Source organism: Elephantulus edwardii, unplaced genomic scaffold (genome assembly GCF_000299155.1).
Source record: "Elephantulus edwardii isolate Elephantulus edwardi_28Jun2011 unplaced genomic scaffold, EleEdw1.0 scaffold00522, whole genome shotgun sequence".
Classification (NCBI taxonomy): domain Eukaryota; kingdom Metazoa; phylum Chordata; class Mammalia; order Macroscelidea; family Macroscelididae; genus Elephantulus; species Elephantulus edwardii.
The window spans coordinates 225979-250839 of NW_006400272.1; the positions used below are offsets into that span (position 1 = coordinate 225979).

The window sequence follows — 24861 nt, forward strand, 5'->3', positions numbered from 1 at the left end:
CATAAAAAGTGCAACATTTTTCTCCCACCTAAGATAGTGGAGAGTATGTTGTTGTTAGGTGCCGTTGAGTTGTAGACGACTCATGCGACACTATAAACAAAAAGCCTGAGCACAGTTCATAGAGTTTCTGGAGGCAAGCCATTTCAGAAGTGGATGCCACTTCTGCTTCCAAGCTTGTTTTAATTGGGAAGCTCCACCAAACACTGTCCACCATGTGTAACCATTATCACACTTGGCACAGCAGTGTCACAGTGTTTAGCATCACAGCAACCACAGAGTTACCTCTGTACAGCAAGGCACAGACCAGTGCTATACCACTTAGAAGAATGTTTGACAAAAAAACAACAACAATTTGAACCAGGCCTGAGGGCCACAGGTTAAAATTACCCACCTTGGGCTTGATAGCATAACTTTCTGTCCACTAGGCCAATGTAGCCTTCTCTCTGTTGTCCAGTGGTGAGTATAGGACACATCATTATCCTTACTTCTCCAGAGGGTGCATAGGATCTCACAGGGAAGGCAGGCATTCTGTGCCCAGGATGATTATCAAAGGCACATAAAGGAGGTTTTTGTAATTGCTTAGAATCTCAAAAACACATATTCAATGTTATACTACTTTTAAAAAAAAATTGATTTCTCAGCACTTTGATCCAGGGTACATTTTATTTTATTTGATTTTTTATAATTTTTGTGTGTGTACTGTCAAACCGGATCTGACTGGTACAGGAAGAGATTACCCCTCCTGCTCCAGCAGAGCATCTGGTGACTACTTTTTTTTTAATTTTACATTCTTATTTCAGCCCATAGAAGGGTATTTCAAATATGCGTGTAAAAAATCCCTGAAGGAGTTGTTCTTTCCCCTTAATCCTAAGGTACAGGAAAGCCATCTTCATTTACTTATATATACAAAGTTGTTCAAATGACTTACACTTACCAAATGGTGCAAATTGGGAACTCAGGTCCAATGTGTTTACTTATAGGTAGAGGAACATAGGGTTACTTGGTATGGCTCTTGAGAATTTACCATGATGAATTTTCCTAGGAATTAGGAATTCTTGTCCAATGGTTATGAAGGAAACAGCAAAGAGTATTTTTAGGCTAGAGGTTGAATTAAGTGGCCACTTAGTGAAAATGTAATTTTACCTTGTAGAATTTTTATATTATTTTCTCCCTGATGTAACATGTTGGAGCTGTTTGTTGCCCATTTTGCTTTACATGCAGACTACTTTATGAACAAATGTTTCATATTTCTTTTTCAAATGTCCATTTTCCCCCTCTTTAGGTGCAATTTAGCTCCTGTGGTGGAGTTCTCTGCAGACGTGGGAACTAAATCTGATTTTATTACTATGAATCCATCAGTTGTACAAAGAGCATTTGGAGGCTTTCGGAATGAGAGTGACAGAGAAAAATTCGTGCACAGACTTTCCATGCTGAATGACAGTGTCCTTTGGATCCCTGCTTTCATGGTCAAAGGAGGAGAGAAGCACGTGGAATGGGTTAATGCGTTAATCCTAAAGAATAAACTGAAAGTGCGAACTGCCTATCCATCATTGAGACTTATTCATGCTGTCAGAGGGTAAGTGTCTGGAAAGGGCCAGTCTGTCCTTGGCATAATGGAACACATAACTAAATATTTTCCTGAAAAAAGCAATGAGTTCAGTTAAGTCTCCCAATGGATAAATGCTTTTTATTATTTTTCTAATGGTTACTTTATTCATTTACTTGACTTTTCAGTATATACTTTATTATTTTAACTCATCACTTCTGGAATTAAAATTTCAGAGTTTTCCACTTATGTCTCCTCATAAATGAATAAGTGATTTTGACATTCTTCTTGGTTGTTGTTCTTTAACATGAATAAAAATTCATAGTACAATTAATGATTTTTGGAAAGAAAACTACTACCGAAGTGCTAAATGGTTAGTGGGCAGTATTGTGGAAGCATAAATGGTAGAAGTATTTAAGGAGCAATTAAATCCCATCTGTCATTAAGGAACCAACTTGTGAGAGAAGGCCAGCTGAGATAATATGCCTAAATTCTTTCCCGCAAAGTCACAGATGCTGTTTTTATAAATTTAGCCAACATTTTCCTTTTATTAGCTTGAACTTAGAATAAAAATATAAGAATATAGCCCTATTTAAAAGTAGAAGAAAACTGAGGTCTAAAGTCAGTCTTAATAAAATTTTATGATTTACACCAGTCACAGATAATTCATCCTGTCTGTTTATTGAATTCCTACTGAGTGCCAGGTTTTGTAGATACAAAAATAAGGAGGAACTTCAAAGAAATGCATAGTCTTAATGATGGGAACAGAGGGATGCAAAACTAGTGAGTGACAAAATCAAGTAATACGATAATATATTGTGAGGAGTGAATACTTTCACACTGAGATTCTTAAAGAAGGCTTTAAAGTGTAAACATTTTGACTAAATTTTAAAAACAGAATGGTAATTATATTATGGAAAGGGTGAGAGCACACGAGGGAATGCAGAAACAGAAGAAATTTTTAGTGCATCTTTAGGTAAGGGTATGATAATATATGGTCAATTAAGTTGTTGGAGAAGGACAAACTAGTCTGTCCTGAAGGAAGGCAACCAGTATGCTCCTTAGAGGCAAGCATGGTCAAACTTCTCACAGATTTTGGGCATATTGTCAGGAATGCTCAGTCCTTTGCAAAAGATATCATACTGAGAAAAGTGGAGGGTCAGAGAAAGAGAGAAAGACCTTCAATAAGATGGATTGACACAGGGACTGTAACAATCGGTTTGAGCATATCAGAGGTAGTGAAGATGGGGCAGGGTAAGGCAAGGTTCGTTGGTCAAAGGGTTGCTATAAGTCATAATCAACTTGACATCACCTAACAGCAATAATCTTGGAATATCAAGTCTGGGGTAATCAATTTGGGATTGTAAATCTTATAACTCTGAAGCATCTCTATTGGCTAGAAGAGTTTTTAAACCCTAAAAGACCACTTTGTATCTCTGATTAGCTGAGTTATAAGAATGATACTAATAAGGTATGGAAGCTATGAAAATAGAAAGGACAGACAAGTTCAAGGAATAATTTAAGTTCATGGATAAATGATCTAGAGGAGAACAATTTTTTTCCAAGCTCAGAATTAAAAAACTATTTGCTTTATATACTAGAATTGAGAGCATTCACTTTGTTTCCTTATTGAGATACTTTTTTTAAGATTTATTGTTTAGTTTATCTTTGTTTAAGTCTATAGATTGAGTCTTAGATTGTATTATTCTGCATAAAATTAAATTGAAATCTTATTACAGTTATTGTCACAAACCATAAAGTTTATTCTTATTCACAGAAAAGCTAAAGGACAGATTAAAGAGAAACTGCACCAAAGGGTTACCAAGGATGTACTCTTGCTACATTTTTCTCCTGTTGTTACGTGCCATCAAGTCACCTGAGACTCATAGTGGCCCTATGTACATGAACTCTGAAACCTACCCTATTCTGAACCAATCACATTGCCTCCAATCCCATTTCTCCAGTCACTGAGTCAATCCATTCCATCCTGGGTCTTCCTCTACTGTGCTGTCACTCCACTTCTCCAAGTATAATGTCCCTCTATAAGGACTGGTCCCTCCTGGTCATATGTCCAATGTATGTGAGATGGAGACTAAAAAATCCTTGCCTCCAGGGAAAAGCCTGGTTTTATCCTTTCCAGGAAAGACCTGTTTGTTCTCCTGGAAGTCCATGGATATTCAACACTCTTCTCTAGGACCACAACTACAAAGTATTGATCCTTTTTCTGTAATCCTTAGCCATTGTACAGCTCTCTGATGAATAGCAAGTAATTGCAAAGATCATGGCCTGGATCAGATGCACCTTATTCTCCAGACTGACATCGCTGCTCTTCAATACTCTAGTGAGGTCCCTGACCACAGACTTTCCCAATGCAATTTATCTTTAATTTCTAGACTGTTGGTACCAAGTCTGTTGATTATGGAATCAAGCAAGCTGACATTAATTATCAACAATCTAATTTTTTTCTTTGTCTATTATGAAGCTTCTGATTGGTCTGTAATCCCTGGGAGGAGGGCATTAGGTGGGACTCTGCCGTGGTGCTTCTGGTTTGCGGTATCCATGTGCTTAGCACTCTCCTGGATTTTGGGGACAGAACAAGGGTTCTCACTCCCTTTAGTATTGGCAGGCTCAGAGACACCAGAACATTAATTTTCTCTGCAAAGTTTCTTGCATTCCAGATGCTTTCTAGAAGAAGAGGGGGAAATGTTATGTGTGCTCCTCCGTAGGGCTAGATGTGTCAAACACCAAAATTGCTACCCATCGTGGGCAATGTTTGGTGGAGCTCCCAGATGGATTCAGGTTTGGAATCAGGAATGGCATCTACTTCCTAAACCACATGGCTCTGGAAACTTGATGAACATAGAGAAACAATGATAGTTATAGAATAAGATTCAGGTCGTTTGTTCCTAGTGTTGCTATAAGTCATATTCGATTCATGGCACCTAACAACAAGATAGATAGATAGATAGATAGATAGATAGATAGATAGATAGATAGATAGATAGATAATCTTGTTGGTGAATCAAATATATATGGAGAGAGAGAGAGCCAACCCTTGTCGGTTTGTCTGTTGGGCCCCAGGACATAGTATTATTATATTTTGGAGGAAGTTTCTTCCAAGATGTACAGCACTCTTCTGTCAATTTGATGTACTGAGGTAATCTGGGTTTGCTATGATGCTGAACCTTGTGCCACTGGGGTATCAAATGACATAACGGTTGCCCATGTAGAGTGCCACTGGGGTATCAAATGCCATAACGGTTGCCCATGTAGACAGTGTTTGGCGGAGCTCTCAGTTTAAGACAGATTTGGAAGCAGGAGTGGCATCCACTTCCTAAACCACATGCCTCTGGAAACCCTCTGAACTTGGAGGAGCAACAATAGCTATAGAAAGGTTTCAGGTCTTTTGTTCACAGAGCTGCTATGAGTACTTGACTCAACAGAAATCAACAACAACAATAATTGGCACAGTGGTGAGCGTCTATCTTTTCTTTATGTTGAGCTTCAATCCATATTCAAGACTACAGTTGTCTTTGACCTTCTGTAGCAAACACCTCTTCTTCAGTTTCAGCAAGCAAGGTTGTGTCATTTGCATAACACAGGTTGTTAATGAGTCTTCCTCCAATCCTGAAGCCACATTCCTCCTCATAAAGTTCAACTTCCCAAATGATTTGTTCTGCATATAGATTGAAAAGCTATGGAGATAGGGTGCATCCTTAAGACACACCTTTCCTTAGCCTGAATTATACAGTGTTTCCCTGCTCTGTCCTTACTACTACTACTTACTGGTCCAAGTGTAGATTTCACAGGATTCTCATTATTCTCAATCTTAGCCACAACTTGTTGTGATCCATACAGTCAAATGTCTTTGCATAGTCAATGAAATACAGATAGATATTCTTCTGGTACTCTCTTCTTTCAGCCAAGATCCATCTAACAATGGCTATAATGTCCCTAGTGCCATGGCCTCTTCTAAACCCAGCCTGGACATTCAGTCATTTCTGGATAATTTTCTGCAGGATCTTGCTTCCATGTGATATTAGTGATATCGTTTGATATATTCCACACTTTGTTAGGTCAACTTTATTTGAAACAGGAATAAATACAGATCTCTTCCAAACAGTTGGCTAGGTAGTTGTCTTCCAGATTTCTTGGTATAACTTGGTGAACACGTCCAGGACAACATCTGTTTGCTGAAATATGTCAAGTATTCTGTTTTATATTTCTAATCCCAGTACCAACAGTAAAGCATGAAATAAAAGACCTGGTTGAAATAGAGACCATGATTAATTTAGAATCTAGGTAAAATTATTTATGACTAACATCAATGAACTCATACAGTTTTATTTTTATTAAACATTTTCAACACATAATTTACTGACCCTTTAAGTTATTAGTTAATCAATACTCTTCTTTTTAATTCATTCACTTTTATTCAATGATCAAGTCAGAAACTATACTAGTATATCCAATCAGGGAGCTCTGGTGACATAGTTTATAGGGGGTCTTGCTGCTAATTCAAAGGCCATGACACTGAGGCAGTTCAAATCTTCAAATCTACCAGAGGGTGGTGGGGGAAGATGGAAACTCTCTTCCTTTGCAATTTTCAGCCTTGTAAACCCAATGGAGGGTTAAGTGGGAGTTGATTCCGACTCAATTGCAATGATGAATGTTCAAGCTGGCTATGCCAGAAGCAAAATCATCCAAAACTGTGACCCTTGTGAAATTAAAATTTACACTTTATTTTGAATACTATATTTTCAATTTTGCTGGTTTCAAATGCCCAAGAAAGAACTTACCTTAATATGTCATGCTCACACATTAATATAAAACAGGAATCAGTAGCCATAGAGTAGCTATCAACAAATTTTGATGCTCGATGTGTCAGAGGAGGACTGTGTTTTCTAAGGACCTTTTGGAAGTAGATCTTAATTCAGTGTCATCCTTCACATTTGCTATTGTACTTAGTCCTGGTTACAAGTCACCATGTCAATCCAGCTCTGTGAGAGTTTCCCTTTTTGCTTACCTTCTACTTTCTAAGTTGATGTCCTTCTGCTAGTTCTTCCTCCTCTTAATATAATGAAAATTTATGAATGTATAAAAGTGACATATATGAATTTGTAGTTTATCACAGCAACATGGAAGCCACCAAATTACTAAAATATAACAAATTGATGACTTGTGACTGTTGTTGTTATTGTTATGTCCCATCGAGTCATCTGTGTGACTTATAGCAACAGCTCTGAACCCTGCCCTGTCCTGAGCCAATCTCACAGACTTCAATACACTTGCCCTCCTTATTATTATAACTGTGTCAATACATGTCATCTGGAGTCTTCTTCTCCAGTGCTGTGTTCCTCCACCATTTCAAACATGATGTCCTTCTTCCAAGGACTGGTCCTTCCTGGTCATATGCCCAAACTATGTGAGATGGAGCTTTAGAATTCTTGCCTCCAAGGAGAAACTTCATTTCACCCTTTCCAAGACAGACTTGTTTGTTCTTTTGGTCATTCTCTAGGACCACAACTCAAAGGCATCAATTCTTCTGTCATCCATATTCATTGTCCAACCCTCTTTGATTTTCTGACTGCCAGTGCCAACGGTATTGACTGTGGAGCAAGCTGAAATTTTTAACAACTTCAATCTCTTCACCATCTATCATTGCCAGTTGGCATAGTGGTGAGAAATTTTGTCTTCTTGATGTTGAGCTTCAATCCATATTGAAGAATTCAGTCAACCTTCTGCAGCAAATACTTCAGCTACTCCTCAGTTTAGGCAAGCAAGTTTGTGTAATTTGTTGATGAATCTTCTTCCAATCCTGATGCCACGTTCCTACTCATAAAGCCAGTATTCTGAATGATCTATTAAGTCTTATGATTAGTATGTTATATATTTTATTTAGTATACTATAATATTAGTAGAGTATAACATAGTATATTATATATTCAGACTTATGATTAGTGTATTATATATTCTAATATATAATATTAGGGGACGCTGGTAACTTAGTGTTAAAAAATTGTGCTATTAACCCAAGACACCTGATTCTGATCCTAAGAAGAAAGACAATCTCCAACTATAGATTTACTGCAGAGTCAGATATGGATTGATTTTAACTAGCAGGCACATAACAATAACAATATATCCTTAAGGATGCTTTGGGCAGAATGGTAAATGATCCTGGAAGTAATAAAAGAAATGTAAAGAGTATACAGAGTTATTTTGCCAAAAGGAATTGACAGATACAGAAGAATTTAATAAAACAACATATGAGCAAGAGCCGGTGGTGATGAAGGAAGAAGTTTAAACAGCTTTGAAAAAAAATGGCTTAAAATAAGGCCCCAGGAATTGATGGTATACCAATTGACATATTGCAACTAACAGATGCTGTCCTAAATGTGCTCACCAATTTGTGCAGGAAATCTGGAGGACAACCAATTGACCAACTAACTGGAAGAGATCTATATTTGTTCCCATTCCAAAGAAAGATGATTTGATAAAGTGTGGAAATTATCGCACAATATCATTGATATCACACCCAAGCAAGATTGTGCCGAAGATTATCCAAAAATGATTGGAACAGCACATCAACAGAGAGCTACCAGAAGTACAGGCTGGATTTAGAAGGGGTCATGGTACTAGAGATATTGTAGCTAATGTCAGATGGATCTTGGCTGAAAGCAGTGAGTACCAGAGGAATGTCTCTATCTGTGTTTTATTAATTATTCAAAGATGTTTGACTGTGTGGATCATAATAAACTGTGGCTGACTCTGAGAAGAATAGGAATCCCAGAACACTTGCTAGTGCAAATGTGAAACCTATACTTGGATCAGGAGAGAGTCATCAGAACATAGCAAGGGAACACCGCATGGTTCAAAATTGGGAAGGGTGTATGCCAGCCATATGTCCTATCACCATACCTTTTCAATCTTTATGCAGAACAGATTATCCGGGAGGCTGGGCTCTATGAGGAGAAGTGTGGCATCAGGATTGGAGGTAGACTCATCAACATTCTGCATTAGGCAGATGACACAACCCTGCTTGCTGAAACTGAAGAGGACCTGAAACGCTTGCTGCAAAAGGGTCAAGAACTGCATCCTTCAGTATGAACTTGAGGCTCAATATTAAGAAAACAAAGATTCTCACCACTGGTCTGATTGGCAGCATCAGGATGGATGGTGAAGAGATTGAGATTGTTCACGGCTTTAGTGTGTTTGGCTCCACAATCAACACTCTTGGCACCAGCAGCTAGGAAATTAAATGATGTATTGCGATAGGAAAGTCTGTAGTTAGACACCTCTCAAAAGTACTGAAGAGCAACAATGTCAGTCTGGAGACTAAGGTGCACCTGATACAGGCTATAGTCTTTTCAATCACTTGCTATGCATCAGAGAGCTGCACAATGACTAAGAACGATAGAAGGAGAATTGACACCTTTTAGCTGTAGTGCTGGTTAACAGTATTGAATATACCATGGACTGCTAGGAGAACAAATAGGTTCATTCTAGAGAGGGTGAGATCAAGCTGCTCCAGGAGGACAAGGATTCTGGAGCTTTTTCTGACACACTTTGGACATGTTGCAAGGAGGGACAGGTCCTTAGAGAGTAATGTCATGCTTGGGCAGGTGGAGGGACAAGGCAGTAGAGGAAGATCCTCTATGAGATGGATTGATTCAGTGACTAGGATAATTGGGGTAGGTGTGTCAGTGACAATGAGATTGACACAGGATAGAGCAGGGTTTAGGGCTGTTGTACATAGGGTCACTATGAGTTGCAGGTGACTCAACAGCACATAACAACAAGAAGTATTGTGCCAATAAATATATTTACTTTCTTCATAATGATGATATATTGTTGACTCATATTCAACTTGTGGTCAGTTGGAATTTTCAGAATTAGCTGTGTCATACACTTAATTTATTGCAGAAACCCCACATCTTATCTTTATGTTATTTGTTTTAAATATACTATCTTGAATTTGAAGCACACATAGACATGCCACTGGTACTCTCTACTTTCAGCCAAGATCCATCTAACATTAGCTATAATATCCCTAGCCTGCATATCTGGCTGTTCTCTATTCATGTGCTATTTCAGTCATTTTTTGATAATTTTCAGTAGAATCTTGCTTGACTGTGATATTAATAATATTGCTCAATAATTTCTTCACTCTGTTGGGTCACCTTTCTTTGGAATGAGAACAAATATGATCTTTTCCAGCCAGTTGGCCATGTGGTTGTTCTTGGCACAACTTGGTGTGCATTCAGGGCAGCATCTGTTTGTTGAAATATGTCAGTTGGTATGCCATCAATTCATGGAGCCTTGATTTTGGCCAGTTTCTTCAGAGCAGCTTGAACTTCTTCCTTCATCACCATGAACTCTTGCACATACATTGTTTCATCAAATTCTTCTGTGTTGGCCAATTCTTGTTGGTACAGTGACTCTGTATACTCCCTTCCATCTTCTTTTAATGTTTCCTGGATGTTTTAATATTATGCCCAAAGCACCCTTAAGTATTTCAACTAGAGGCTTGAATTTGTTCTTCAGTTGCTTAAGCTTCAGAAATGATGAGCGAGTTCAGCCTTTTTGATTTTCTGACTTCAGCTCCTTGCTTATTTCACTATAATATTATGCTTTGTCTTCCCACGTTGCCTCTTGAAATCTTTTGTTCAGTTTCTTAATTTCTTCCCTTTGCTTTGCCTTCTCAGAGCTCTAGTGCAATATTAAAGGTCTTATCTGACATAAATCTTGGTCTTCCCCCCCCCTTCTCTGTCTTTTTAGAAACATTTTGCATTCTTCATGGATGATATTTTTGATATCTTTCTACAACTCATCTGGTCTTCACTCATTAGTGTTCAAGTCTCAGATCTGTCCCTGAGATGATCTTGAAATTCAAGTGGGATAGACCCAAGGTAAAATTTTAGTTCCTGTGGATCCCAGAACACTTGATTCTGCTTATGGCAAACCTATACTTGGAATAAGAGGCAGTCGTCAGAACAATGCAAAGAAACCACATGGTTTAAATCAGGTACGTGTACAGCAGAGCTGTGTCATTTCTTCATACCTTTTCAATTTATATGCAGAACAGATCATCTAAGAGGCTGGGCTCTATGTGGAGGAGTGTGGCAACAGGATTGGAGGAAGACTCATTGACAACCTATATTATGCAGATGACACAACCTTGCTTGCTGAAACTGAGAAGGACCTGAAGCACTTGCTGCAAAAGAACAATATGGATTGAAGCTCAACATAGAGAAAACAAAGATTCTTACCACTGGGTGATTGGTAGCATCATGATAGTTGGTGAAGAGAATGAGATTGTTAAAAGTTTTAGTTTGCTTGCTTCCCCAATCAACACACCAGCCAAAAAATCAAAAGATGTATCGCATTGGGAAAATGTGTTGCTAGGGATTTCTTCAGAGTACTAAAGAACAATGATGTCAATGTGGAGAGTAAGGAGCACCTAATCCAGGCCATGGGCTCCACAATTATGCATTAGAAAGCTGGAAAGGCAAGGGATGATAGAAAGAGGATTGATGCCTTTAAGCTGTAGTACTGGAGAAAAGTATTGAATATACCATGGACTGCTAAGAAAACAAACACTTTCATCCTGGAGAGGGTGAAATCAAGTTGCTTCTCTGAGGCAAGGATTCTAAAGCTCCATCTGACATACTTTGGGCGTGTTGCAAGGAGGGTCCTACCCTTGGACAGGGGCATCATGCTTGGGAGGGTAGAGGCTCAAGAGAAGAAGACTCAATGATAGGGATTGACTCAATGACTGGGGTAATGATGGTAGATGTGTTGTTGACTCTAAGTTGACAGTAAGTTGACTCAGAATAGAACAGAATTCAGAGCTGTTGTTCTTAGTGTCACTACGAGTCACAGGTGACTTGATGGCACATAACAATAACAGCAACATCTTGAATTTATTTTTAGTAATTCACTCATGTTGTGTATTATTTTACATTGACTTTTTAAATTAACTAAATAAATTTTTAATAATTTGCTTTTATTTAAAATATAAAAAAATAATGTTCTGCTACTCTTCATATTGTATTTCCAGTGCCCTCATTTCATCATCTTTGTTATTAAATAGAAATATGTTGAACAGTAGGATAGCACTTCATTTTCCTTCCTACATTTCCTAGAGTTTCTCTGATATTTGTTTTTGGCATACACCAAACTACCTGTTTACTTACTAACAATGTAATAATTAAGGACAATTTTCTAGCTCCTAGACATAAAAGTCCTGGAAGGAAAAACCAAACCATATAGAAATCAAATAAATTGGCATATCTAGCTAAATTCCTATCTGATAATTCTAACTCTGTTCAAAATATTCATTTGGCATCATTATTCACAGTCATAAAGAACATGGAAATAGCCCATATAGCCAAATAGCCACAATTGAATTAATTGAGAAATTATGGTACATTCAGACAATTGAATACTATGGAGCATGTAGGAGCAATGATTTTGAAAATTACTACCCACCTTGGGAGGGATGGGAGAGCATTATGCTAAATGAACTAACTCAGTCTAGTAAGAACAAACACTGTATAAGACTATTATTGTAGAAATCAATAACTAGTAAACTGTGCATGATGGTCTAAGGGGTGGGGGGAGAGTGGGAGCAGAGGTATGAGTATGGGGGTGGAAAATCATAGGGTCTCACAATTTAATGGGTGGAGGGAAGAGTGGGTAAAGGAAATGGGACAGATCAGATATGGAAACAATGTATTTAAACTTTGTAAGTAAACCAGTATAAAATAAAAAATTTGTAAAAAACAAAACCCCAGGCAAGCTCTGGTGGCCTAGTGGCAAGAAGCTGCACTGCAATACGAGAGGTGTGTGGTTCAAAGCCAGCAGATGCTCTGCTGAAGAAGGAGGAACAATTTCTTCCTGTACCAGTCAGATCTAATTTAACGGTACACACACACAAATAATAAAATAAAATAAAATTTAAAAAAAAAGAACAATCATATAAAAAAAAACAAAAAAGACACAAAACCCCGGTAAAATCTAAGTACAAAGTATTTTATAGACCTTTATAGTAAACAAACTCAAAAGTAAAAACAAAAGTGAAAATATCAGTTCATCAGACACAATTTTGTATTCAAAAAGGGCACAAATTAATTTTAAAATACCTAAGTTTCTCTTTGTAGCTAACAAATGAAAAGTAATGTTTTTTAAGTCTCCACTAGTAATGTTTTTTTTCAGTATTAGACTAACATAGAAATACTGTTTCTCAGATTTCAGTTTCCACACTCATCTTTCAGATATAACTGTCAATTTTAAACAAGTAGAAAGATAAAAGACTACATAAAATTAGGATGCTCCTATATAGAATTATTTCATGTAATATTTGCATGTTTTGAAAATTATATTAATCAGGTCAACCTCCTAACAGAATCATCAGTAAAAGTTTAAGCAAGAGTAGACTGCGTAGACCTCAGGAAATTGAGTTCATCCTGGCCATTCAAATGGATCGTGTTGGAGTATTGAATCAACTCAAAGTCACAGTAAAGAAAGCAATTTTAAAAACAGCTTTGAAAATGGAAACATTCACTTCAATAGCTTTCTGAAAATGACTTGTTTGTTTTAAATTTAGTCGGATACCAAAAAGCATTTCCATATGGTTTCTATTTTGACCAGTGAACAACACAGCTGTATTATTTCTATGGCACTACTAGGCTCAAATTTCTGAGCAGCTAGACACTGCATAGTAGATATTTTTAAGCTTTATAAAAATGTTCATGAAGGAATGTTTCTTTCCTGACTGATGGACTTTTATATCCTTCCTTCTGGCCGGGAGATGTTTCCCAAGACCTTAATCTGGTTACCCTGATTGTTCAGATTCCATTGTACAATGTAAAATATAAATGTTAATGTTTAGCATTTGTAGGCCTCAAATTGACACTCTCCTTGCCTTAGAGGCTATAAATCACATAGGAGAAGATTTCTTATCTGTTTTTCCTCATGATTCAAAGTAGAACCAGTGAAAGCAGAGTTATCACCCTACCTTTGTCAATATGCTTTCCAATTCATGCTTATTACACATCAAAATAAAAAAGGATCTCGAGATTTCTAGAAGTTCTTTTGAGGAATGGGGAAGCCTTCAAGGCATCTCTGTGAAGTCAATTTTCTTTTGTTTATCTCATTTCTAGGTGTTCTAAGGGATCAATTTAAAGTTAAATTACTTTCAATTATTTCATTTTAGAAAAAATGTTATTTTAGCAAAAGTTTGCACAAAGGTTGAGTTTTCATTCATTCATTGTTGCACATTTACCTCTCTCCCACTCCAATCCCTCATTCCCAGTCCACTTTTAAATACACCTCTTGTTCCAGATTTTTATTGCTCATGTGAATAATGCCTACTCATACATTGTTTCAGACAGTCCTTCCTCTCTTCTGTTCCAGTGCAATGTTCATTATCTACCCACTCTTTTCTTGTTCTCCCATCACCCACCATACATCCCTCCATGTCAATCCTATTTTATAATAATGGTGATATGCAATATTTGTCCTTTTGTGGCTGAGATATTTCACTCAGCCTAAAGTTAAATTGCTTTTAATCACAAATTCTTACTCTTATGAATTCTCTGAGTTTGGCTTGTAGTTTTCTCTGTCATTCTGTAACAAATGGTACATTTCTTTATTAGAATAGTCAGCAGAATATATGACTATTTTTCATTCTATGTCTGCATACATTGTAAATTTCATGAGAAATAGTTTTGTGGTTTGTTTCTTTGTTTTTAATTTCTCTGTATATTTAACTCTTTTAATGACTCTTGCTGATAGCATAAAACTTGCACTGCTAACTCCAATGTAACATTTCTCTGAAAGTTCAAATCCACTAAGTTTTCCAAGGAAGCCAGATGAGCAGCCCTCCCAAAAGCCTGCTTGAGGGCCAACCCTGAGTCTGTTCAGACTTGACAGCAATATGTGAGCGAGTGAGTGAGTGAGTGAGTGATATACCTATATGGAAATTCTATAGGACGTTGTCCTGCTATATAGGAAGGACAACTCCACCAGTAGCTTTACAGAAGGAAGAAAAACAGTCTCTCGTGTAATTTAAAACCTTGAAAACCCTCTAGAAGATCATCTATGAGTGTTGTTGTTGTGTAATGTAGAGAAAGAACCAACCCATAGCTGACCTCCGGCAGGTTTCCAGACACAGTTAATCTCATGGGAAGAGATTGCCCGTACTTCTCTACCTTGGAGCAGTGGGTGGTTTCAAATCCAATATGGAAGAAAGATGGACAGCTTCCACCTATAAATATTTACAGGCTTATAAACCTGGTAGAGGGTCACCATGAGTTGGAACCTGTTTGACAGCTGTGGGTTTGGCTGGTGTTTTGGATATTTTCTATATACTTATAAAGAAGCATTTTAGTCTCATATACATTTTGGTGGAATGAAATGGAGACTTGGAAAAGAACATTAGAAAGACTAAAGAAAGACACTGAAGTTTGTTCCCTGGTTATTCCTCTAGATCAGGAAGCTGGGTAGCTTGAAGAATGTGAAAAGGATTTCTTTTTCAATCTGGGAAAATCCTATTTGTCATTCAGCTTATAACAGGAATGAATCCATGACAAGAAGGAAGACTTGAAATCTGAATAAAGAAGACAGGATTGGGATAGCTTGTCTTTCCAGCAATTTTTAAATTGATCAAATTGATATGTAAAAAGAACAACTTGTGCCAAGAATCTACAAAACAGACTTGCATTGGGAGCTCTATTTCACTGTAATACTTTGCTTGGTCTTCCTGTGCTGTCCTTTGGAATCTTCAGTTCATCTTGATTTCTTTCCTTCGCTTAGTTTCTTGGTGCTGTAGTGCAATATTCAGAGTCCCTTCTGAGATCCATTGTGGTCTTCTTCCTCTGCTTTTGCAATAACCTTCTACATTCTTCACGGATGATATTCTTGATATCCTCTCACAGCTCATCTGGCCTTCTTTCATTAGTATTCAAGGCCTCACACCTGTTGCTGAGATAGTCTTTAAATTCAGGAGGTATAGACTCAAGTAGAACTTTGATTCTTGTAGATTTGGTTTTATTTTCTTTGCTTCAAATTGAATTCGTATACGATCCACAATTGGCCTTGTTTTCATTGATAATATTGAGCTTGTCCAATTTTCCCACAGATGTAATCAATCTGATTTCTGCTTAGGCCATGCAGTGAGGTCCATGTGTAGTCTCCATTTGTGTTTCTTTTAAAAGGCATTTGCAATGAAGAATCACTGATTGTACAGAATTCTATTATTCTGTCTCCAACCTCATTTCTGTCACGAAGTCCTTCTTTCCCAACTACCAATCCATTTTCCCTGTTCCCAACTTTTGTTACTTTTACTACTAATGTGTCTTGGCTGCATGTTTGATCAATTTATGATTGCAACAGTTGCTAGATAGCATCTATTTCCTTCTCTTTGACTCTTCTTGTTGGTGCATAAATTTGAATTATAGTGGTATTAACAGGTCTTCCTTGAATACTTATGGATATTATCCTGTCACTCACACCATGTATGTCATAATGGATCTAGAAATGGTCTTTTAAACTTGAACGCCATCACATATTTCCTCAGCTTTTCACTTTTAGCATAGTAGAACATATGCTTGTCTGAATACATTTCATTCCACCAATGCCTAGTATGCCAATATTTATGCATTCTATTTCTTCCTTAACAATCTCCAATTTTCCTGTATTCTTACTTTTCACTTACCATATTCCAATCATTAGGGTCTATTTGCAGCTATTCTTCCTGCTTTGTGATTCCCAATACAAAGGCTTGGCCTCCAGAGTCATATCTGCTAGGCTAATCTAAGTGTGTAATGGGAAAAGCTACTGTTAGGGACATTTCCAGAGTATGAAGACCAATGATGTCAGTTTAGAGACTAAGGTGCACCTGACCCAGGCCATGGTCTTTGCTATTACTTTCTATTCATCTAAGAACTAACCTAAGGATGATAAAAGAGTTGATGTCTTTGAACTGTGGTGCTGGAGAAGAGTATTTAATATAACATGGAATGCTAAGAGAATAAATAAGTGCATCCTGGAGAGGGTAAAATCAGGCTGTTCTGTGGAGGCTGGGATTTTGAAGCTCTCTCTGACATACTTTGGCCATGTGCCCAGGAGGTACCAGTCCTTGGAGAGGGACTTCATGCTTGAAAGAGTGGAGGCATAGAACAAGAGAGGAAGACCCTGGATGAGATGGATTGACTCAGTGACTGGAGACATGAGGTTAGGTGTGTCAGAGACAATGAAATTGGCTAAAGTTAGAGCAGGGCTCAGAGCTGTTGTACATAATATGGCTGTGAGTCTCAGGTGAATTAACCACACATAACAACAGGGATCTATGACAGAGAGCTCTGGTGCCCTACTGGAAAGAAACTGCAGTACAATTCCAGAGGCACATGGTTCAAACACCCAGCTGCCCTGTAGGAGAAATATGGGCAATCTCCTTCCATAAGATTTACTGCCTCTGAAAACCCACTGGAAGGGTCAGCTCTGAATTGGTTCCAACTCAGTGGCACACAGCAACAAAGAGGAGGTCTCATGCTCTAGAGTTAAGGAGCTGTGTCATTTTGAGAGCACATGGTTTGAATACACCATTTGCTTTGTAGGAGAAGAATAAGCACGGTACTTTCATGAAATTTACAGCCTCTGAAAACCCACTGGAGGGTCACCTATGAGTTGGTTGTGAATTGTTTGTTGTATGTGCTATTGAGTCTCATGCGACTCATAGCAGCCCTATTTTCAACAGCTCTGAAGCCTGCCCAGTCTTGAACCAGCCTAACTGATTCAGACATACCTACGCCCATTACCCCAGGTATATCAATCCATATCATTCAGGGTCTTCTCCTGTGCTATTTTTCCACACTTCCAAGCATGATGTCCTTCTCCAAAAATTGGTCCCTCCTGGCTATGTCCCCAGAGTAGTTGAGCTGGAGCTTCAAAATCCCAGCCTTTAAGGAGAAATTTGGTTTCATCCTCTTCAAGACAGACTTATTTATTTTCTTGTCAGTCCATGATATTTTCCAGACGCTTCTTCGGCACCACAACTCAAAGGTATCAATTCTTCTGTCATCCTTAGTCATTGTCCAGCTCTCTGATCCATAGCAAATAATTGTTAAAACCATGGCCTGGATCAAGCTTATCTTAGTGTACAAGAATAACTTCTTTTTTTTTAATTTTTATTTTATTTTATTATTTTGTGTGTGTGTGTGTGTGTACCATCAAATCAGATTTGACTGGTACAGAGGAGATTGTTCCTCCTTCTCCAGCAGAGCATCTAGTGGATTTGAACAGTGCACCTCTGGGATTGCAGTACACCTTCTTGCCACTAGGCCACCAGAGTTCACCAAGAATAACTTCTATTAAATAAAAACCAATCTAAATTGATCTTAATAAATGAGGATATTTTATATATCCATAAAAATTATTGAGAAATTAATTCTGACTAACACTACTGACTTACTTTTAGAATTCAGTGACTTAGATTTCTCTTGGAGTATTATTATGTGTAGAAAAGCAATACTGAAATTTGAAAGAACATTTATCTAGTTAGTGGAAAATTGTTTTTTTATTTAAATACTTAAATCAAAGAAATACATATTTCAGTTCTTATTTTAATTTCAAGACTGAAATGTAGCATTAGAAAAAAGGCTACTACTATAATAATTGAGAGATACAGGGAATAATTTTACTTCATAGGCTATATTTATTACATATTTTGGATTGGTTTTTAAAATTTCCCTTCTATTTTAAATATCAGTATTCTAATAAGTGGTAGGAAACACACAGTCTCAGAATTTCCCTTGTTTCGCTGACCTTTAAAAAAAAAAAGAGGAACGTCATGCAATGCGTAAGCTAACTGACCTCTAGGTAACTTGACAATGTTTTTATCTAGAGATTTCCTCAAGTGCTGTTATTGGGTGTTTTTGAAAATGTTCTAGCTGGTAGCAACTTGAGACCTCAACTTATCTGTTAGTTTGTTGCAGTTGGCTTGTATGTTATTATGACACTGGAAGCTATGCCACCAGTATTTCAAATATCATGATTGGTCATTCATGATGGACAAGTTTCAGAGGAGTTTCTGGATGAGACAGACTGATTAAATTAGTTATATGTTGTTGTTGTGTGCCATCAAGTCACCTGCAACTCATAGCGACAACAGCCCTTAAGCCCTGCTCTATCCTGTGTCAATCTTATTATCTCTGACACACCTACCTTCATTTCCCCGGTCACTTAGTCAATCCATCTCATCAAGGGTCTTTTTCTTCTGCACTGTCCCACCACCCTCCAAAACATGATGTGCCTTTCCAAGGCTGGCCCCTCCTTGCAACATATTCAAACTATGTCAAATAGAGCTTCAGTATCCTTGTTTCCAAAGAGCAACCCGGTTTAACCATCTTAAGGATGAACCTGATGTCTATATTCTGGTCCAGGTATAGGTTTTGAATAAGCACAATGAAGCATTCTGCGATTCCCATTCCTTTCCAAGTCAGCCACACTTTTTTGAGGTCCACACAGTCAAACGTCTTTGTATAGTCAATGCGACACAGATAGACATTCCTAAATTAGTTATATACTTGCTTAAAAAATGTCCACTGGAGACCTTAATAGTGTTTTTCAAATACTTTAGAAGAATAAACTGAAAATTAAAATGAAATATGAATGCATCATAATATGTTACTAAATAGTGGACATGACTAATTACTACTTGAATTTATTAATGGTTGTTTAATCAAGTCTTTATAAGTGGGGGAAATGGCACTTGTTACCATTTTAGGTGTTTGTGGCATAAATTTATTTGAAGGGACTGACAGATCAGGCATTCTCATGTGACTGATCATAGTCTATCAGCTATCTGTAGCTACCAGTGTGATTAATAATGTGACCACTAGTTCTGGCCACACCTTCCATATTATAAATTAAGATATATTAAATATCAGCTCAGTATCAAGATCTGCTAAGAAGATTAGTCAAAAGATGACAGAATTGACTTTTTCCCCATAGGAAATGGGTTCTTGGTAAATACTGTTGCCTTTGTAATGTTCAGTGTGCCAGCACACTAGCACCATCTCCCCTCTTCCTCTCTTTTCCATGATCTTACCCAAGCCATTTACAAAATTGGATGAGTAAGTAAGTATGCTATAATAGGATCACTTTTAAAACTTCTGCTATAAAGTATTTTAATGTTAATGTCCCTTTAGTAATTATCTTTATTGTGCTGATTCCATAAATGATCAACACAGCTAAAAGTACATTGGTTCAGGAGCAGGCTAATAACCCTGTCTCCAAAAATTTCCAGTTTGGACTAAATGTATGTGAATAACATTTCAGAAATAAGCCATGTGCCTTTTCATATTCTGTGGATAAAATAATATTAACTATTCAGAGTGACTAGAGGAAACTTACAGCAACAGATGTTTTTGTTAAGAAAAATGTTCAGTGATAAGAATGTGAATCAAATTCCAGTGGTCTACATGAGATAACTCCCTTGGTATATGTATGTCTAAGAGCCAAGACTATTTGGCAGGCCCAACTAATATACTCAGTTATGTTCCATTTCATTATGTACTTAGAAATTACTTTTTCTTTTACTTTTCAAAGAGAAGAGCGAACTGGAGGTGAGAGGAGGGTGGGCAGGGAGAAAAGTGCAACAGTGAATTAATGGAAATCCAAAAACTTTGTAAATGTTCATTAAAATTAATAAAAAAAATTACTTTTTCCAATATGATTTCCTGAAGGTTTTATCTTTAAACATAATTTTTAGGTGCTGGTATACACAAACACATACATATATGGTATTCATAGGCATGGCACAACCTTGCTTGCCAAAACTGAAGAATACGTGAAGCACATGCTGCAATTCAAGGACTGCAGCCTTCAATAGGGATTGAAGCTCAACATCAAGAAAACAAAGATTCTCATTACTGGGTTCATTAGCAGCACCATGATAGACAGTGAAAAGACTTGAGCTTGTTACTTGGTTCCACAATTAACATTCTTGATACCAGCAACCAGGAAATCGAAAGATGAATTGCGTATGGAAATCTGCTGTCAGGTACCTTTCCAGAGTACTGAAGAGCAACAACATCAGTCTGGGGAGTAAGATGCTCCTGATCCAGGCCATGGTCTTCACAATTACTTGCTGTGATTCAGAAAGCTTGGCAAAGGCTAGGGATGATAGAAGAAGAATTGATGCTTTTGAGCTGTGGTGCTGGAGAAGAGTATTGAATATACCATGAACTGCTATGAGAACAAACAGGTACGTCCAAGATAGGGTGAAACCAGGCTTCTCCTTGGAGGCAAAGAATTTGAGGCTCTGTCTGACATACTTTGGACACATTGCAAGGAGGAAGAACCAGTCCTTGGAGAAGGATATCATGCTTGAGAAGATAGAGGAACAACAGCACAAGAGGAAAAACCTGGGTGAGATAGATTGGTTCAGTGACTGGGTTAATGAAGGTAGGTGTGTCAGAGATGATAAGGTTGGCTCAGGATAGAGCAAGGTTAAGAGCTCTTGTACATAGGTGTTCTATGATTCACAGGCAACTCGATAGTACATAAAAACAATAACAACAAATACAGATATATATATAGATTTAGATATAGATATGCTGTCAATATACTTTTTATAGTATATATAATTATATATATATATATATATACACACACACACACACACACACAGGGGGTTATGGTGGCCTAGTGCTAAGTAATCTTGAAGGCATGTGGTTCAAATCCACCAGCTGCTCCACAGCAGAAGAATGGGCTTTCTCCTTCTGTATGATTAAGTACCACTGAAAATCCACTGTAGGGTCACCTGTGCATCGGTTCTGACCTGAGCACACACCACCACCACAACAACCACATATAAAATATAATGAAATTATATATAATAGTATTAAATAATATCATTTGAAAAAAACTAAAATCATATTATATAAGTGAGATATTTTTGCACAGTTGCTTTCAGATTCCTTTTTATTCTCCCAATAATGTCTTTCAGATGCTTATTAAGTTGAACTGAATAAATAATCTATGTTTTTATTCATCTTTGGTCTTGAGAAGAACAAAGATGAATAAAAACATAGATTATTTATTCAGTTCAACTTAATAAAAAAAAATTTCTAATGTATTTTATAGACTATGATCTTCTAGTATGTCACTGTTAATTCTTCTAGGATAAGATTATTGTTGTGTGCCATTGAGTCATCTAAGAGTCATAGTGACCCTATGTACATTTACTTTTATTTTGCTGTTGTGTTTGAGGAGAACATTGTTCTAATTGACAAAACAATTGTCAGTTTTATGTACTAATATATGGGATGTATGAAATACCTCAAGGGTTAGTTACCCATCGTGGACAGGTTTTAGTAGAGCTCCCAGATTAAGACAGACTAGGAAGCAGTGTCGCCCGTCTACCTCTTAGAAACAGGCTTCTGAAAACCCTATGAACAATAAAGGAATACAGCAAGTTATGATATTAGTGGTAGAGCCCAGATTGGAAGTCAGTCAAAATGAGGAACAATAATAGCAAGCATGCTTTAATAATTGGAACATGGAATGTATGTAGTTTGAATGTCAGAAAATACAAACTGTGGAAAATGAAATGTAACGCATGAACATCGGTATCCTGGGCAGTAGTGAGAGGAGATGGACCATTTTTAGCTACTGTGAATCAGATAATCAGATGGTATACTATGCTGGGAATGAAAAACAGAAGAATGGTGTTACACTCATAGTAAAAAGGCCTATTTCAAGTTCTATCCTGAAATACAGTGTTGTTACTGATAGGATATTTTTCATATGCATAAAAGAAAGACCTGTTAATAAGACTATTATTCAAATGTACATCTAAAGCCAATGACAATAAGTTGAAAATTTTTACCAAATCTTAGTCTGAAATTGACAAAACATTCAATCATGATATTTTAATGAAAATTGATGACTGTAATTCAAAAGTTGGAAACACTGAAAATGAAATGTTGTTGTTTGTTCGATGTTGTGCCATCGAGTCTCTTGCCACTCATAGTGACCCTATGGACAATAGCCCTGAAACCTGCTCTATCCTGTGCCAACTTAACTGTCTCTAACACACCTACCCTCGTTAACCCGGTCACTGTATCAATTCCTTTCATCAATGGTCTCCTTCTCTTCTTCTATCCCTCTACCCTTTCAAACATGATGTCCCTATCCAAGTACTGGTCCCTCCTTGCAACACACCCTAAGTATGTCAGATGAAGCCTCAGAATCCATGCCTCCAAGGAGTAGCCTGGCTTCACTTTCTCTATGATGAACTTGTTTGTTCTCCTGACAGTCTATGGTATATTCAACACTCTTCTCCAGCACCACAGGTAAAAGGCATCAGTTCTCTTTCTGTCATCCCTAGTCATTGTCCAGCTCTCTGATGCATAGCAAGCAATTTCGAAGATTATGGCCTGGATCAAGCACACCTTAGTCTCTCCAGACTGACGATGTTTCTTTTCAGTACTCAGGATAGGTACCTGACAGCCAACTTTCCCAATGCAATTGGTCTCTTGACTCCCTGGCTGAAGGCACTAAGAATGTTGATTGTGGAACCAAGCAAACTAAAGCTGTTAACAATCTCAGTCTCTTCAAAGTATATTATAATGCTGCTAATTGGCCGAATAGTGAGAATCTTTGTTTTCTTGATGTTGAGTATCAATCCATATTGAAAGCTGCAGTCCTTGATCTTCTGCAGCAAGAGCTTCAGGTCCTCCTTGGTTTCAGCAAGCAGGGTTGTGTCTCCTGCATAAAGAAGGTTGTTATGAATCTTCCTCCAATCTTGATGTGACATTCCTTCTCATACTGCCTAGCCTCCTGGATGATTTGTTCTGCATATGGATTTAAAAAATATTGAGGCAGAATGCATCCCTAGTGTACACCCTTCCTGATTTTGAACCATGCAGAAATAGTAGTTTAAAAATTAAAAAAAAAAAATATACAGCCTTGGTGATAGAATGGACTGGAAATAGAATGATCAGATTTTGGCTTTTCAATGACTTATTCATTGCAAATACCTTTAAAAAAACATGAACAGCAACTTTACACTGGTACCTCACCTGAAGGGCTACAAAGGAATCAGATCGACTGAATCTGTGGAAGAAATCTTTGGAGAAGCTCAGTATCAGCAGTTAAAACTAGGCCAGGTGTGGACTGTGGGTTAGACCATCAACTACTCATGTGCAATTTAAAATTAAGGCCAAAGAAAATGAAAAGAAGTTCATGAAAACCAAAATAAGATATTGAGTCTATTCCATCTGAATTTCAAAATCATTTTAAGAATATATTTGAAGCATTAACCACTTATGATCAAGAACCAGATGAGTTGTGGGATGACAGCAAGGGTATCATCCATGAGGACGGCAAAAGGTCATTACAAAGACCAGGTTTTGCTTTAGGTAGTATATGTTTTTGTTATAATCAATTTGCGTTTATAATGGAAGTGTGGTTTATATTGCTTGTATCATTCTCTAATTATTCAATGCACACTCTTAAGGAAATTATTTTATTTTTATTTCATTCTAAAAACAGCAAAATCAGTAGAACAATATAGTCCTTTTTTTATAAAAAAATGGTAAAGTAACAGCAATTTCAGTTATACAGATTAAATTGTACAGATTGTAATGCTTTGTCCTTTATAAAAATTACAGATAAGATTTATAAAAAAATAGCTTATCTGTAAAAACACGTAATTGATTTCAGATTAAAAATTTCCTTATTTCAGATACATTTGCACTAATTATGAGCTTGAATCAAATTAATGGCTAAGATAATTGTATAACAATTGTAAACTTTTTAACATAATCTAAAATATCAAAGCATAGTCCCTGGTTTCAAACTGGGTTAAGCATTGTATTGACAAAGTTAGTATTTAAAACTTATCAGTTTCTCTGTAGGAGAAAGATGAGGAAATCTGCTCCCATAAAGATTTATAGCCTCAGAAACTTTATGAGTAGTTAATTCTGCTTAAATCTATAGAGTTCCTATGAGTTGGAATTGAATCAACGGCAGTGAGTTAAAATGTCAAGAATTCTCTATTACACTATTCATACATTTACTATTTTAACTTGATTAATTTCTAACTAATAAATTTCATCTTTTCCTTTCTCCATTAAATCTTAGCTAAAATTATTACTGGTTCATAAAAATCTTTTTTTTTATTTTATTAGAATGAAAAAATCTTTTTTCAGCTCAACAGAATTCAGGTCACTTCCAAACACTTTTTGGCCAGTAAATTTTCATAAGACAAACTATTCTGAAACTCAAGTATCTGTTCTTTG

The 24861-nt window shown here is 37.0% G+C and overlaps 1 protein-coding gene across 1 annotated transcript in view; it reads left to right on the forward strand.

Annotated features, from left to right (window-relative positions):
• LOC102877135 (CMP-N-acetylneuraminate-poly-alpha-2,8-sialyltransferase-like) overlaps positions 1–24861 on the forward strand; it is a 177896-nt gene that overhangs the window by 100537 nt on the left and 52498 nt on the right. The window contains exon 4 of the mRNA XM_006903147.1: positions 1283–1576. Within this exon, the coding sequence (XP_006903209.1) occupies positions 1283–1576 (294 nt within the window). The remainder of the gene's footprint in view (positions 1–1282; positions 1577–24861) is intronic.